General features: G+C 48.1%; 1 protein-coding gene across 1 annotated transcript in view; it reads right to left on the bottom strand.

Moving 5' to 3' along the window:
• The window catches only part of SRCAP (Snf2 related CREBBP activator protein), a 1,742,136-nt gene that overhangs the window by 1,100,572 nt on the left and 625,294 nt on the right, over positions 1-16,270 (bottom strand). The window contains exon 15 of the mRNA XM_085618450.1: positions 4,650-4,819. Within this exon, the coding sequence (XP_085474576.1) occupies positions 4,650-4,819 (170 nt within the window). The remainder of the gene's footprint in view (positions 1-4,649; positions 4,820-16,270) is intronic.

Below are 16,270 nucleotides of genomic sequence, written 5' to 3'. Positions count from 1 at the left end.
CCGCCTGGTCTGCGACGGCAGAGACTTCTCTCTCCTCAACGTCGAACGTAGTCTATGTGACGGCGATGGAGTAATGTCAGCTCTCGACGTCGAACGTCTAACCGACGTCGACGGAGGTCTGCTGGCTCTCGACGCCGATCGTCGCCGGGTTGACGACGGCGGAGGGCTTTGGCTTTTCGAAGCCAATCGACGTCTTGAAGCAGGTGGTGAACTGGAACTCCTTGACGCCGATCGTCGCCGGGTTGACGACGGCGGAGGCCGACGGATTCTCGACGTCGATGACGTGCCTTCATTTCTGCGCTCTCTCGACGGCGAGCCCGCCGTCGACTGTCTTTTCTTCGCTGCATGCCCCTCCGGTGGCTGCTTTCTCAGCGCCGAGCCAGACACTGAGGGTCTAGAAGAGGATCTGGGCCTCTTGGAGCCTTTTCTTACCGGAGACCTGCCTCTGGAAGCATTCTCCGCCAATCCATAGAGACAAATCCTCTCTCTGTCCTTTAAAGTTCTTTTAGAGAGGGACTGGCAATGAGGACAAGTCTTTGGGACATGATCCTTAGGCAGGCAAAGAATACAGACCAAGCAAGAGTCTGACCTGGCCTTCTTTTTACCACAAGAAGGGCAGGGATCAAAAAGGGATGGCATTTTGTGTGGTAAAAAATGCCAAAAATAATCAGAAAAACACCTTACTTGACTGGATGAAAGACGAAGTAAGTGAAAACATTTCTGAAAAAGGTAGAACATTCCTAAATAAAACCAGAAAAGAGTGGAGCTGTGTAACCAGGGTCCTGACTGAAGGAGCCGGAAAGAACGGACCCAACTGTCACCCCTGAGGCATGATGGGAGGCTAGGGGTCATGGCTGCCTTAAAGGCACGGTGCCAGTTTTTCTATGTTGCTAGGAGTTAGCTTTCTAGCCTTTCTAGGCTGTAGTTGTCTACAATGCAGCCTATGTGCTGTCAATGTTTTCAGTCCTATCTGAGGTTTTGGGCTAAATGCTAAGCATTATAACAGTTTTCAAACATGCCTTACTGCGGTTTCTTTCCTGTTTTTTGTGATATATTGCATAATTTATTTGTGATATACAGGAGAGTCCTTACAGCAATATATATATATATATATATATATATATATATATATATATATATATACACACACACACGCATATATGTTTATCACATATATGATTGTTTTTCCGGGGTCCTGCGCAAAGGCGGGAATATTCTAGTGCTTATGACTATTGATGAGGATCCCCTGGAAGAGAATCACGGTGAATCCCAAGTTGTGAAGCAACTGAATTGTTTTGCGGGTGTGGTGAATGCAGCTGCTGTGTGACCTGGCTTTTATGAGCCCGTCGTCCAGATATGGGAACACGTGAATGTGTTGTCTTCTTAAGTGATCTGCAAAATCTGCGAGTCACTTGTTGAAGACTCTGGGTGCTGTGGTTACCCCGAACTGGAGTACTTTGAATTGGTAGGGTTGACCGTCCACCAGAAACCGGAGATATTTTCTTTGAGCTGGATGAATGGGAATATGGAAGTAGGCGTCCTTTAAATCCAGAGTGGAGTCGCCTTGTTGAAGCAATGAGAGCACCTGTTGGAGGGTGACCACGTGGAAGTAATCTGACTGTATATAGAGGTTTAGTGGTCTGAGGTCCGGTACTGGCTTGAGAGAGACGTCCTTTTTTGGAATTAGGAAGAATAGGGAGTAAACCCCTATGCCCTGATGAGGCAAGGGGACTGGTTCTATTGCATGTTTTTGTAACAGGGAGAGAACCTCTTCTTTTAGGAGGGTGTTCTGATGACATTGTACGTTGCCTGGGGGGATATTTGGGGGGAGTGGAGCTGAGTTCTAGGCAATAACCATACTGGATAATTTGTCTTACCCACTTGTCTGTTGTGATGGAGTTCCAGACATGTAGGAACTGTGAGAGACGTCCCCCAACAGGAGTGGAATGATCGGGGGTAGTGTAGGGAAGTCACTGCTTAGTGGTAGGGGAATTGTGGGTGTTACCACTGGCTCTTTCACTATTATTATTCCCTCTGTATCCTCCTCGAAAATATCGTCTGGAGGAGGGAGATTGATTGGTGGTTTTGGAAGATGAAGAGGGATTTTCGGACATTGTTTTGGAGCCACCTCTGTGAAAGGAGCGGCGAAAGGAACCCTTGTGGGAAGGTAGTTGCAAGGCTCTCATAGACTTAGCGTGAGAAAGTGCCGTCTTTCTTGCATAGTATGCCCCCACATTTTGCTGAATTGCTGATGTGCTTTGACTGAGTGTGCCCTGGACTCCTGTCAATCAGGTACCCAGGGCCTGTGTTCCTTCCCTAAAACTGCATTGAAGCCTAAACCCAATTTGCATCTCTGGCCACATGTCAGCCCCTGGTAAATGGCACCATAGGTACCCTACGTAACACCACTGCATAACTAGCGCCCTCCTCCGTAGCCATGGTAGGAGGAGACAGCATGCCAAGGTCAGGAGAGGTATCCAGACCAATGGCTTCCCCCAACATCTCTGCCCAGTCCTCTTCATACTAGCAGTCTGCTGTGAGAGGGTCCTCAGACCCCTCCCAGTCCTCCCCTTCTTCCTAAGGCCATTCTACAGGCTGAAAATAAGGAATAGGGACATGGGGATAGAAATCCCCGAGCGGTGGCGAGAACGGCATTGACTGCCGCCACGTCCCCGTCGGGGCTGAAACTGGGGCTGACGTCGTCCCAATGAACGGGCGACGTCGGAAGTGGTGCCGGTAGGGTCGACGTTGGTGAAAGTGTTATTAGGTCAACAGAGGTCGACCAGGATCCAGGCCTGGATCCACGGGGGTCCTGTGGCGCCAGGGCCAGAGCCGGGACCGGAGCCGCCGGCGATGGAACGCGAGGACCCCCAGTCAGGCCTGTGGTGCCTGAAGGCGCACCGGCAGGAGCCAACGGCCCAAAGTGTCGAGCCATGGCCGACAGGAACTCTTGTATCTGGGCCGGAGTCGCCGACGGACTGGGTGGGTAGGCCGGCAGCGACACCACAGGCTCACCTGGAGCCGCGGGGGAGGCACCACCCGCACCCTCAGCCACGTCGCACGACTGGCGAGGGGAAGTTGGAGAGCAACGGCGCTTCTTTGACTTCACGTGCTTCGCCTTACCTGACCCCGAGTGCGAAGACTTGGAACCGGAGGAGCGATGATGACTCCACCTCCCGCGGGACCGGGAACGGCACGGAGCCGACTGCCAGAACTCAAGCAGCTTTCGAGACCGCTCCCGCAAAGACTTCGGCGCCATCGCCCGGCAGTCGTGGCAACACTTGGGGTCATGGTCGCCCCCCAGGCAGAAAAGACACACTCTGTGTGGGCCAGTCACCGACATCGGTGACATTCCTCGCAGGGCTTAAAACCCGTCATCCTAACTGCACCAGGAGTCAAAGACTCGATGAAAAAATGGAGACAAAAATCCTCAAAAGTTAGCCAAAAAATGACTAAGGGTACCTGCTTTTCCCGGATCTACGCTTGCTGGCGCGGAAAAAGAAAGAACTGACGTCTGCGCGTGTGGGTTGCGTCTGAGTAGCACCCGCGACGTCATCCCGGCGACCACGACGCAGACAACTGACACGGAGCGACACGACGCCACCTACTGATGCGCAGGGGTACTGCTGACGAAAACTTTCCGGATCCAGTCTGACACCTGGGGATATTCTAAGGTAAGGAATCTATCACTATGTGTTTCTTTCAGATAGGCCCAACCGCCCACGTCGAAGCTCTTGGCTGATGATTGTTTGAAGTTGGAGAATACGCATCGAAAGGGGAACACGATCGATAACAGTACCGTTGAGTGGTGAAGGATTGCGCGTCTCGGATGGAGTAGATGCCCATGTGCACTATTATAGTAAGGAGGAGTAACCTATCTTGTGACTACAAAGACTTCTTCGAACACAACAAACTGCAAACATCCAAGCCCAGCACCAGATGGCGATCTATGCACCGTATATGATCTACAGCTCATATGCCTCGAACATTTATTTATTATTTGCCAATTCATGTATATTTTCTTTTTTCTTATTATCTTGTTGAAACCGGTTGCACTGATTTTCCATTATGAATATTTTTTTGGGAACTACTAGAATGCATCCACTCATTTCACTAAATGCTTCACAGAAATGTTACCTACAAATTCACAGTAGTTTAGCAAATCATTTGTTTTTCCTAGTCAAATATTTTTGTGACCATTTTATTTTGAAAGCCAATTCTCATCAATCTTGCTTCCAAGCTTCAGCAGATTTTTGCATCTAATTGGAGAGGATTCTGGGAACATCGTATGTAGTCTCATTGTTAAACTTTGCAAACATGTGTACACATTTTTACATGGGAACCAATGACAGAAGTACAGTCAGAGTTTACAACATTTCGTTAGGGCATTTACCGTAAAAAAAAAAAAAAAGGCTTTGTATCAATGAACCATAAATACAAGTTCGAACAGCGTTAACATATGGACACAAATTACCTTAAATGCAAAAACCACTCACAGAGCAAAGAGCACCATCAAAGAATATCAACATATTAAAAAACCGCACCAGTCTCAACAGCAGTATTCATACAAAAAATAAAATCCCTTACCGACACACAAACATGTGCACACAGATGCATCGCAGCAGTACAGGAAGTGCAATTAAACTCGCCTGTTGAAACGGAGAAGTGACTGCCAGCGCTGTGACTTGAAATTCTTGATGTTCTGGGCCTCATCCAAAATAAGATATTTCCAGTTCTTGCGTCGGAAAGCCTGATGGTCCTGTAACACCAGCTTGTAGGACGTAATGCAGACATGGAAAGCATTTGGTTTGGTCCATCCCTAGGAGCAGAGATCATGTATGAAGTTGGAAGAGAAATGACAAACCGCGTGGGTGATTGTGAAAAGAAACTTAAGGAGCATTGATAAATCAGTGAGCTTAGATAGGCTGCTAACTGGATAGCCCGGTGTGTCCCCCATGAATATTCTCTTTAATAGTGATAACCTCTATAAGGAAACAAACTAAGTGTCATTTTAAGGTCAAAATCGGAACCCACTGCCTCAAGAGCAACAAATTTAAAGTTACTTACCTACAACTTACATTTTTCAGCATAGCTACCTTTCTCAGATTCAAATGCTTGAAAACTTCCTTTGTCAAGCTAGGAACCTTTGGTAACACGAGTCCTATAGCAGTGAACCTGTAGACAATATTGCGAAAAGCAATAAAACACATGCGCCCTATCTATCTCATCACATGACCCTTAACTAAGGCCAATCAGATAGACAGGGACACTTCCCCCATTCCCCACAGAGGCGCCAACTGCCAGACTTTTATGAGCTCATCAGAAAGAAAGGATAAGCATGGAACCCTCATTGAAAACAGACGGAGGGTCACATAAGATGGTATGAAAAATACCAAAACCAGAAATTCCAGGAACGAGTATGTTACTTACCTTGTAAGCATCTATTCATACACTGTAGTTTTGCAGAGTCACATGCTATGCAAACTCCTGCATTCTAGTGTTGGGCTCGACCTTTACAACTTCATTTCTCAAAGAACACGTTATTGCTGAAGTGATGTTGAGATTCCTCCTCTTCGAGAAAGCTCATTTTCAGCGGTTCAATTTTTAGATTGTTCATTTTTCCCCACCACAATTGAAGTGAGGATTGCCTTTGTGTATATGTTGAAAATCAAGCATTCCATGTGTAAAACAAAAGGACAAGCTACTTATCTTTTGTAACAGACTTATCTAGTAGAGACATTATCTAGCCACAGATTCCTTACCTTTGAATTTACCAGGCGTCGGACTGGATCCAGGAGATTTTTCTTTGAGCAATACCCTTGTGTGTCGTTAGGTAGCATTTGTCAGCTCTGCCTAACGTCTGAGTCGTCTATGCTCCTGTGACATCCGCCTTAACTAAATAGGTGCCACCTTTGTACGGACAGCAGTTACATTTCACGACTATACACGCCAGGAGTGACGAGCCATGAAGTGCATGGCCACTGGTGAGTTTTGAACAGCTAGGGCCCTGAAAGGGAACGGCCTTCACCCTAAAAACCTGTCCACAGGGAGGGTCAATAAGAAATCTACTGCTAGATCATGTCTCTACCAGATAAGGCTTTACCTAAGGTAAGTAACTTCTGACAGATACATCTAGCCGCAGATTCCTTAACTTTGAATAGATACCAAAGAAACACAATCCACAGAGGAGGGACTAAGGACAAGTTTAGAGCAAGAAGTCCTGAAGGACAGAGCAGCCAAAAAGGAAGTCACTGCAGACTTGACCATTCAGTAAGAAGTGCTTGGTAAACGTGTGCATGGATGCCCACATTGCTGCCTGACAAATGTTGAGAACTGGGACTACATGTTGCAATGCCCTGGTAGCAGCCTTAACTCTGGTAGAATGAGCCCTTAAGCCTTCAGGAGGCTGTTTTCTCGCCAGAGCATAGCAGATTTTGATTCAAAGGATGAGCCATTGAGAGATCGTTCTTTTCTGGAACACCTGACCCCTCCTGGCTCCCAGGTACCCCACGAAGAGTTGGTCACTCTAGGAAGCTGGTTCTTTATATACTATACCAAAGTGAGGTATAGTGTGCACAGAGTCCAGTGGAATCCCAAAGGGAGCAGAGGTAAAGTTAGATAGCACCTCACTTTCTATTTGGGGTAGTGTGTTCGAGTAGTAAGGCAGTATCAGATAACAGTGTTGAGCATCAGTTGTACACACTCAGTCAGCAAATCAATCAGAGCATTTGTAGAATGCACTACACACCCGTGAGGGTCTCAAGGCGCTAAAGGGTGGGGTGCTGCCACTGCTCTAACAGCCGGGTCTTGACAAGTCTCCTGAAGGTCAGCAGGTCCTGTGTCTGTCGCAGGTGGATGGGGAGGGTGTTCCATGTCTTGGCGGCGAGGTGGGAGAATGCTCTGCCGCCGGTGGATGCGTGGAACGGTGGCGAGGGCTAGGTCAGCAGAGCGAAGCTGGTGGTTCGGGGTGTAGAAAGTGAGTCGTTGGTTGAGGTATGTTGGTTCGGCTTTGTGGATTGCTTTGTGAACGAGGGTGAGGAGCTTGAAGGTGATCCTCTTGTTGACGGGGAGCCAGTGCAGGTCTCTCAGGTGGGCAGTGATGTGGCTGTGGCGGGCGATGCGTAGGATGAAGCGTGCATAGGTGTTCTGTATGCGTTGAAGACATGCCGCTAGGCCTAAGCTCTCTGGTTCTGGATGAAGCACTTTCACGTTTTGCATTGTTAGCAAATCTTTTTGTTTTCGAAGTTTGCGCATTGTTCCGAGAGATTTCTATTATTTCTGAGAACCAAGTTTTTCTGGTCCACTATATCAGCAAATATCCTTGACCAGTCTATCCATAGCGCATTCCTTAGGGACTGACTGCAAGGTCGCCTGGTTGCGAAGTTTTGGCATTTTGCATTGTGGGGCATTGCAAATAGGTCTATATGAGGTGAATCCCAATTCATGAAAATCTTTTGCACTTCTGTTTGGTTTAGTTCCCACTCGTGGGATGATGTTTGTTTGCTCAGTCTGTCTGCTTCTATATTGTCTTTTTCTGGTAGGTGTATTGCTAAAATGTCTATTCCCCTTGGGATTGACCAGCTCCATATCTTTTGAGCGAGTGTTGAGTGCTGCAGACTGAGTACATTGTTGTTGTGTTGTCTGCTTGTATGAACACCCTCTTGTCATAGAATATCTTTCTGAAAGGCTTTTAAGGCTAAGAATACTATTTTTAGTTCCAACATATTGATGTGTTTCAATGCATCCTGCTGTGTCCACAATCCCCTTAATTTGAGGTTGTTCATGTGTGCTCCCCATCCTATTAGGGATGCATCTGTTATGGTCACTGTTGGAGTTGGTGGTGTGAAAAGTCTCCCCTGTGCTAGGTTTATTGTGTTCCACCATGCCATCGCTTGACGAACTCTGTGACAACCACTAGCTCCTCCCAACTCCCTGATGCCTGCGACCACTGTGTCTGTAGCCATTCCTGAAATGGTCTCATGTGTAGACGTATGTTGGGAATTACATGAATGCATGAGCCACCATTCCCAGTAATTTCCCCACTGTCTGATGATGCCCGACTGGTATAGATGAGTCTCCTTCAATAGGGCTGATATTTTCTGCCTTGGTATTGCTCTCCCTAGCACTGTATTTATTTCTGCTCCTAAGTACACCATTATGAGTTCTGGTTCTATTGATGATTTTTCCACATGAACTAGTCTCTCTATCACTTGTATATGCTGTTTGCAGAGGCTGTAAGAGTTTGCTCTTACTAACCAGTCGTACAAGTAGGGGTAAACATGAATCCCCTGCCTTCTGAGATGTGCAGCTACTGCTGCTAGGCACTTTGTAAACACTCTTGGTGCCGATTTTAGTCCGGAAGAGAGTACTTTGAATTGGTAGTGTTTTTGTCCACTATAAATCTGAACAGCCGCGTGTGTCTTTTGTTTATTGGGATGTGTAAATACGCATATTTTGAGTCTATTGTTGCCATGTAGTCTCCCTTCTGCAATTGAGGTAGCACTTCTTGCAGTGTTGTCATTTTGAATCTTTAGGTCTTTATAAATTTGTTTAGAAACCTTAGGTCTAAGATTGGCTGTAAGGTTCCGTCCACGTTTAGACTTAAGTAGTATGTTTAATATACTCCCTCGTTCTTTTCTCTGTGTGGTACGTGCTCTATTGCATGTTTTTCCTGAAGTTCCTGCACCTCTTTGACTAGGTGAGTTAATTCTTCTTTCGAATGCCTCTTTTGCTTTGGTCTCCTGTTTGGAGGCTGTTTAGTTATCTCTACGCAGTAACCGTACTGCATTATGTTTAAAATCCATTTGTCTGTGGTTACTTTTCTAGGAAAAAGCATAGTCTGCCTCCTACTGGGGAAATATGTTGGAATAACTGTAAAATGGTTTGATCTCGTCTTTGTAGTTGTTTTTCTGTTGTATTCACTGCTGCTCGTGAGTGTACCTTATTATGAGCGCAGTCACTTAGTAGGGGTTTGTTGTCCACCTCTTTGTGGCTGACCTCTGCCATGTGGACGCCCTCGAAAGGATGCTCTTCCTTGGTATTGCCAGCTTTGCTGCTGTACCGGTTGTTGTGCCTGGTTTCCAGCTTGGTACGTTTGCTGATAACCTTGATGTGAGTTACTAGGTTGGTGTGTCCCTCTCCCCGCTTGTCTCCTTGATGGTGTGCTTCTATGCATGCCTCTGAACTGTACAGCCCCCACTGACCTTTCAGTTTAGTTATCCTTCTTTACTTGATTGAGCTTTTCATCAACCACACTTCCAAACAATTGCTCCCCATTGAATGGTGAGTTAATGATGTTACTCTGCACTTCTCGCTTGAAGCCTGAGATTCTAAGCCATGCGTTCCTCCTCTCTCTGATACCAATCATCATTTGTCTGCTTGATCTTTCTGCAGCATCCAGGGCTGGTTTTAAACATTTATTTGCAATGTTTTTACCTTCTTCCACCAAGTGGCTAGCTCTTTTTTGGAAATGTTCAGGTAGATATTTTAGCAATTCTACCTCCTCCCAGTGTTAATAAACACGTCTGTTCAACAATGTATTTGAATTGGCTATGCGCCATTGATTAGCTGCACTTCTTTCTTCCTTCCTTCCTACCAGGTCCATCCTCTTGCTTTCCTTGTCAGGAGGAGAAGGTCCGACTGTAGTTGGTACATTTTCTCTTTTCCTTGCAGTTGAAGAAATAATAGAGTTAGTTGGCACCAATCCCCTGATGTGTATGGCATCCTTAGAGGAGTACTTCTACTTCTTTTCTGCTCTTGCTGTGATAGCCTTGCATGCAGCAGGCTCTTTGAATGCTTCCCTCCCCTGGTCCACAATACTTGGCAGCATTGGGAGGAATTGATTTCTGGATTGTGTAGGCATAAGTGTCTCTAATAAAAAAAAAATGACTGTGGTTTTTCTTCTTCCTGTTCAACACCATAAGGCTCAGCAGCTTTTTTTTAATCGCCCGATTATACATGCCAATGTCATCTGGGGGGTGATAACTTCGAAGGATATGTTTCCACAGCCACCTCAGGTGATTCGGCGTCAAGTTCTTGCCATTGTAGGTCTTGAGTCTCCGAAATGGCCGAATCGGCATATGTCTGCTCGTCTCCCTCATCATTTTCTCCGAAAAAGAAGGGTTCTTCCTCTTCTTCTTCGATCGGTTTCAGGGTTGTTAGCGGTATTCGATCTTGGACGCCCTTTTTGTCTTCCCTGTTTTTTATTTTCAGCAGTATCTTGAATAGCTTCAAGCTTTCTTCGAAATCTTTTTTACGTTGTAAAATATTAACCATCTCGGCTTCAAGCCTTTTCCTCTTTTCCTCTATCTCGGCCGCATGTGTATCTGTGTCGAGATTTTTGGCTTTCCGTTTTATGGCTGTTGACGCCGAACTAGTCGTCTAGGTTTGTTTGGGCCTCTCTTTTTGCGATGCAGAGGCGTCCTTTTCCAGATTGTCTTTCGACATCTTTGTCTTTGAGGACCTTTGCCATTCCGGAGTCCTTATCTACGGATCCTACGCTGTTTGGGTGCAGCTGCGGTCACCCCAGGGAAGGGACTCATTGGTCCCTACCTTTTACCTACCTGTAATGCCCTTAAATCTAGTATTTAGGGGCACCCCTGAACCTTGCATCCTCAGACGAGAAGTAACTACATGAAGAAGGACAGAACAGCCTTGCAGGAGCTAAGAGGAAGACGCCCACTGACTTGGCCTCAGCCCTACCGGCCTGTCTTCACCTCGAACCTGCAAAATCCAGGTGTGTCCTGCAGCCAGCAACATCAAAAACCCCCAGAGGACCGGCCTGCCTGCAACCCCAAAGACTGTCTCTCCAGTGAAAACCGGATTTGTTCATCTGCAACTTCTGGCCGGAAAACTGCAAATCCGCACGACTGCACCCGCCGTTCACGGCACGAGCTCGAGTGGGCCAACACCACGAGGAGGTCACCCTGGCGATCCAGACCAGAGTTCTGGCGACCCCTAACCTGCCTCCAGCCGACGCCTGCAGGCTAAATCCAGAAGGTCCCCCCAACCACGACCAGGATCTGGTAAGATCTGACCAAAAACGGCACCCCTGCACCCGACGCCCCACGGCCTTGGGTACCCAGACAGACTGTGCCTAACCAACCCCTAACTTCCCAACTACCTCTCGCAGTGGTGGTCACACCCAGAAGACCTTCGCCCCAAGCTGTAGTGCCTTTCCAAACCGGAGGTTCCCCATTGAAACCAACAGGCGCCCGACGTTGAAACAGCACCCTGCACCCGGCCGCCCTAGTGCTGCTGAGGGTGCACCTTTGGTGTTAGTTTCTTTCACCGTTTGCTCTGAGCTAAAGTCCCCCTTTGACCTGGAGTGATGTCTTCAAATTCGGAATCGTCTGTTTCGGAGGTGCTGATGATGGCTTTCTCGACTCGACACTGCTCCGGAACATCGACGTCCTCTTGAAAGATGTCGTCAGGGATCGAAGATGACGAGCGCGCCATTGCTCTTCGAACTCGTTGGTCCCGGATGGTCTTTTGGAGCTGAAGGAGGCACAAGCTGGACAGTCTCTGGCCTCGTGCTCCGGTGAGAGGCCGAGGTTGCACACTTCATTTCATGTAGGTCGGTGTGGGGAAACTTCGACCCACCGAGGACACTTTTTAAATGGCGTCCTTTCCATGAGCCGGAGATGAGGCCCTGGTAGGCCCGAAGGCCTTCGTCGACGACCGGAATCTAAGACTTCGAGTTGAAGGGCGCATGTCGTTGGAAACAAGATTGAAAACAATATCGTCGAGATGGGAAGGATTGTGCATCGAAGAGAAGCCGTTAACGGTTCCGAGCTGGATCGCGAGAACACATCCAAGCCCGATGGTGGAAAAAAAAACTGAGGATGGAGCCCATGCGCACTATGATCCAAAGGAGGAGTCACATACCTCGTGACTTCCAAAGACTTTCCAAGACAAAAACAAGTGCAAACATGCAGGCCCAACACCAGATGGCGATCTATGCACAGTGTGTAATCTGCCGCTCATAAGCCTCGAACGAACAAGTTACTTACCTTCGGTAACGCTTTTTCTGGTCGATACAATATCTGCCTGTGGATTCCTCACCTTGTGAATATCCCCTGCGCCAGCAACATTCGGAAACTTTTGTATCAGTCCACGCCTATGAGGTCGAAGACGACGTCACAGACACGGTTCCGCTCGCGACTCTGCTGATGTCACCGGCTCCATAAGAAGACCTCGTCGGCGTGATGACGTCAGTTCCGCCCTTTTTTCCGTGCCTTCGAGACGGACTGACAGCAATATATACACAGTATACACAGTACATAATATACAAAGTGACACACAGTGTGCATAAGAAATAGAAAGGCAAAAGAAACATCACAATGCCTTTGACAGTAACAAATACATCTTGAAACACCATCATATACTAAAGGTATACAAGGGTGGACAATGGGGAGGCGGGTGGGTCAGTGAGGAATCCACAGGCAGATATTGTATCCACCAGAAAAAGCGTTACCGAAGGTAAGTAACTTGTTCTTCTGATGGATACATCTGCCAGTGGATTCCTCACCTTGTGAATAGATTCCCACAGCAGTCCCCACTCCCGGAGGAGGGTGTCCACCCTTCTATACCAGAAAGTCCTGAAGGACGTGTAGGAGAGTAGGGTCTGCTTTCTATGTTCACCCCCACTTTTTGCTTTTGCTTCACTGGTTTTCGACTTAGATGTGGCTGTGCACCTGCCAATCAGACCCACAGCCCAGCTGTTCTCTCTCTAAATTTGTACTATGTACTTTAGGCATGTGAGAAAGTGCCATCTTTCTTGCATGGTATGCCCCCACTTTTTGCTAAATTGCTGAATGTACTTCGATTGAGTGTACCCTGGGTTCCTGCCAATCAGGTGCCCAGGGCCTATGTTCCTTCCTTAAACCACACAAACTCCAAATTGGCAAACCCTAGCCACATGTCAGCCCCTAGTAAATGGTACCCTAGGTACCCAGGGCCTTGTGGCCAGGGAAGGCCCCTAAGGGCTGCAGCACTCATTGTGCCACCCTCAGAGGCCCTGTACCCTTACACACACACTGCCCTTGCAGGCTGAGTGTCTGGGTGCAGGACAAAACAAAGAGTCGACATGGCACACATCACTGTGTACCATGCCCATCACCTACACTGCCAAGGCATATGTCAGCCACCCCTCTAGCTGGGTGCATTACGCCTATGGTGTGGGCACAGGAGCAGGAGCCCTGTGCCCCTACAGTACCCGGGTCCATTCCTGGGCACTGTAAGTGCAGTGCTGTCATTTAAGAGTACATGGTGCTGAGAGCTTGTCAAACAGGAGCTCCACAGCACCATATTGGCAACACTAAAGACTGGGAAGTTTGGTATCAAACTTCTCAGCACATTGAACCCACACTGATGCCAGTGTAGGATTTAATGTACTAAGCACTCCAGAGGGCATCTTAGAGATGCCCCCTTACAGCTAACTTACAATCCACGTCTGCTCTGAGGCTGCCCAGGCTGCCACACAGCAGACACGTTGCTGGACCCCTGGGTGGGAGAGCCCCTGCTCTCCCGGGCCTGCAACAATGCACATCCTGGGTGAGGTGATAGATCTCCTCCCCCAGGATGAGCAAAGGGAAGCTTCAAAGGCAGGCCGCCATTTGGAGTTTCCCCAGGCCACTGCAACCCCCCACTCTGGCGGGAAGCTTGGCCGGAAACCCCATACAAGGACAGGGGATGTGCCAGCCTGCCCACCCCACCCCTCAGGTGGGGGAGGCGAGGTGAAGCACATCTCCGGGCTCTCGCCATCTTGAAGATGGGAGGCCCTACCCTATCAGGATTAGGCTACTGCCCCCCTCCCACAGGAGAGAGGCAGGGTAGGGGGTGTACCCACTGGTCCCTGGCCTTCACCTACCTGTAACGCCCCTAAATCTAGTATTTAGGGGCACCCTGAACCTTCCTTCCTTAGATTCCAGATAGAAAATTACAAGAAGAGCAAGAAGAACAAAGACCTGCCCTGCAGCTGCTAAAAAGAGAAGACACCAACTGCTTAGGCCCCAGCCCTACCGGCCTGTCGACTCTCGAACCTGCACCAGCGCGGCATCTCTCGTGGCCAGCAACCTCACCAACCCCGGAGGACCTGGCTACCTTTTGGCTCTAAGCCCCTGGGACTCCCATGAGTAGAGGCTCTACTCAAGAAACCTATTTTTAACCCCTGGCAGCAGCCCGGAACCGCGGACCCAACACACTCTGCACCAGCCAAGCCTGGCCAGTGCCGGAGTGAACAAAGACCCTGAGGACGACCCCACGGCGACTGTGACCCCGAGTCCGGCACCCAAGGACCCCCCTCGACATCCCGGAGGAAGCCTGCAGCCTCAGAACCAAGTGCCACCCCAGCCGCGATCAACCAGAGGGTAAGATTCCCGACGTCAAAAGGCACCCCTGCACCCGGCGCCCTGCGGCCCCCTGTGCCCAATCCCGGGGTACCCACCTAACCTACAACTACCCAACTTACCTCTCGAAGTGGTGGTGGCACCTGAAACATCCTCGTCCCCGAGCCTGCAGCCTTTTTCCAAACCGGAACATTCCCATTGATTTCCATTGAGCGCCCGAAGGCTCAAAAGCACCCTGCACCCAGCCGCCCGAGTGGCCCTGGCAGTGCCCTCTCTACACTAACCTACTTCCCCACTTGCCCTGAGTAAGTGACCAGGAGCCCAGCTCCCACAGCCGCGTGGCTTGCCAGACAGCAGCCACCAATCAAGGCCCCCCTATCCCTCATAGGATAACATTGCGCCTAACTCTCTCTGCACCCGGCCGTCCTGAAACCTGAACATTGACTGGCTTTTTCTTCAAAAATCTTCTAAGTGTGAACTTTTCAAAACTGCAAAAATTCACCAAAAATCAGCCAAGTGACAAAAACGAATTTACTCACCTGCTCCTAGGTGAGCTCCCAGTGCTGGATCTTGGTGCCCAGCCCTGACCCTGAAAAGTGTTCACAACTATACTTACCTCTATCTCATTTTTCTCCCATAGGAAACCATTGTCTGCTTTTCTGTGAAATTTCTTCTAAGTGTCTATTTTTGCAAATTTGAAATATTCTTTTAAAATCGTACCATTTCTGCAAACGAAATTACTTACCTGTTTTTGATAAGGACCCCAGTCCTGGGTCTAGGTACCCAGTCCTGGATTACTAAAGTAACGATAAAGTACTCTACCTGCAATTTGAATTTCTTGCCATAGAGATCCATTGAATGTTTTCTTTGAAATATTTTCTAAGTGCTAACTTTTGAAATAGCTAAATATTATTTAAAAATCATTACAGTTATTAAGTCGACTTTCATCACTTGATTCTGAATACTGACCCAAGGCTGGATCTAGGAGCCAGACCTGGAATTCCAAAAGTAATCTGAAAAGTAATTTATTACAAATAACCTGAATTTACCATTGAGCTCAATGCATTGTTATGTTTAGGAAATAGGATTGTTTATTGCAACCAACTGTGACTGTTTACACAAATTTATTGCTTAAGACAAAAGTATTTATATTCAACCTCTCATTCTGAGAAAGTATATTTTTACCCCCTTTGTGGTTCTAAAAATAAAACAAGCATATATTATATATATATAAACCATTGGCCTAGAGTTCAGTTATTGAGTGTGTGAAACCATTTGCTGACTGAGTGTGTACAATAAATGCTTTACACTGTCCTCTGGTACTGCCTTACTGCTCGACCAAGCTACCACTTTTGAGAGTAAGGTCATACCTCTTTTTTTTTTAAACTTTATTTTTATGCAGGTATGAAAAAAAGTACAGATGTGGCACATCCAGACCATCATGTCAGACTTTCATCGTGTTATAGGTTCACAGCCGTTGTGCCCGCCACCCTGCGGCCGGGACGCGACACCTAGGTACTTCCAATAGAGTGCACGTGTCCAATGTTACACGTTTCACATGGAACCCCGCAATCCTGCTTTTGTGTTTTTTCTCCCACAACGCCCCCCCGTCCCCCCCCACCCCCTACCGAACTAATAGCACGTCCCCCTCCAGGGTTGACAGGCAGCTCCCAAGTCCATCCAACTATGTGTCACCAGTCCACCGGTGCCATTCGTGCCTCGTGCATTCGCGCTTGTCCCCCCTCCCATAACACAATATAGCATCCCGCATTTACGGAATCTCTAAATGAATCCCTGTCACTTTCTTGTACGGGTACTCATCGTTATCAGGTGGTCCCTCCCGCCCGGCCCCGCCATCTACCCCTCTATGTGTGTCCTCCTATGTGTCCCACCTCTAGGCCATGGTATTGTCTCCATTTGCT

The sequence above is a fragment of the Triturus cristatus genome, chromosome 7 (assembly GCF_964204655.1).
Source record: "Triturus cristatus chromosome 7, aTriCri1.1, whole genome shotgun sequence".
NCBI lineage: Eukaryota > Metazoa > Chordata > Amphibia > Caudata > Salamandridae > Triturus > Triturus cristatus.
The sequence above is the reverse complement of the archived record's forward strand: the minus strand, read 5'-3'. Positions and strand labels throughout refer to the sequence as shown.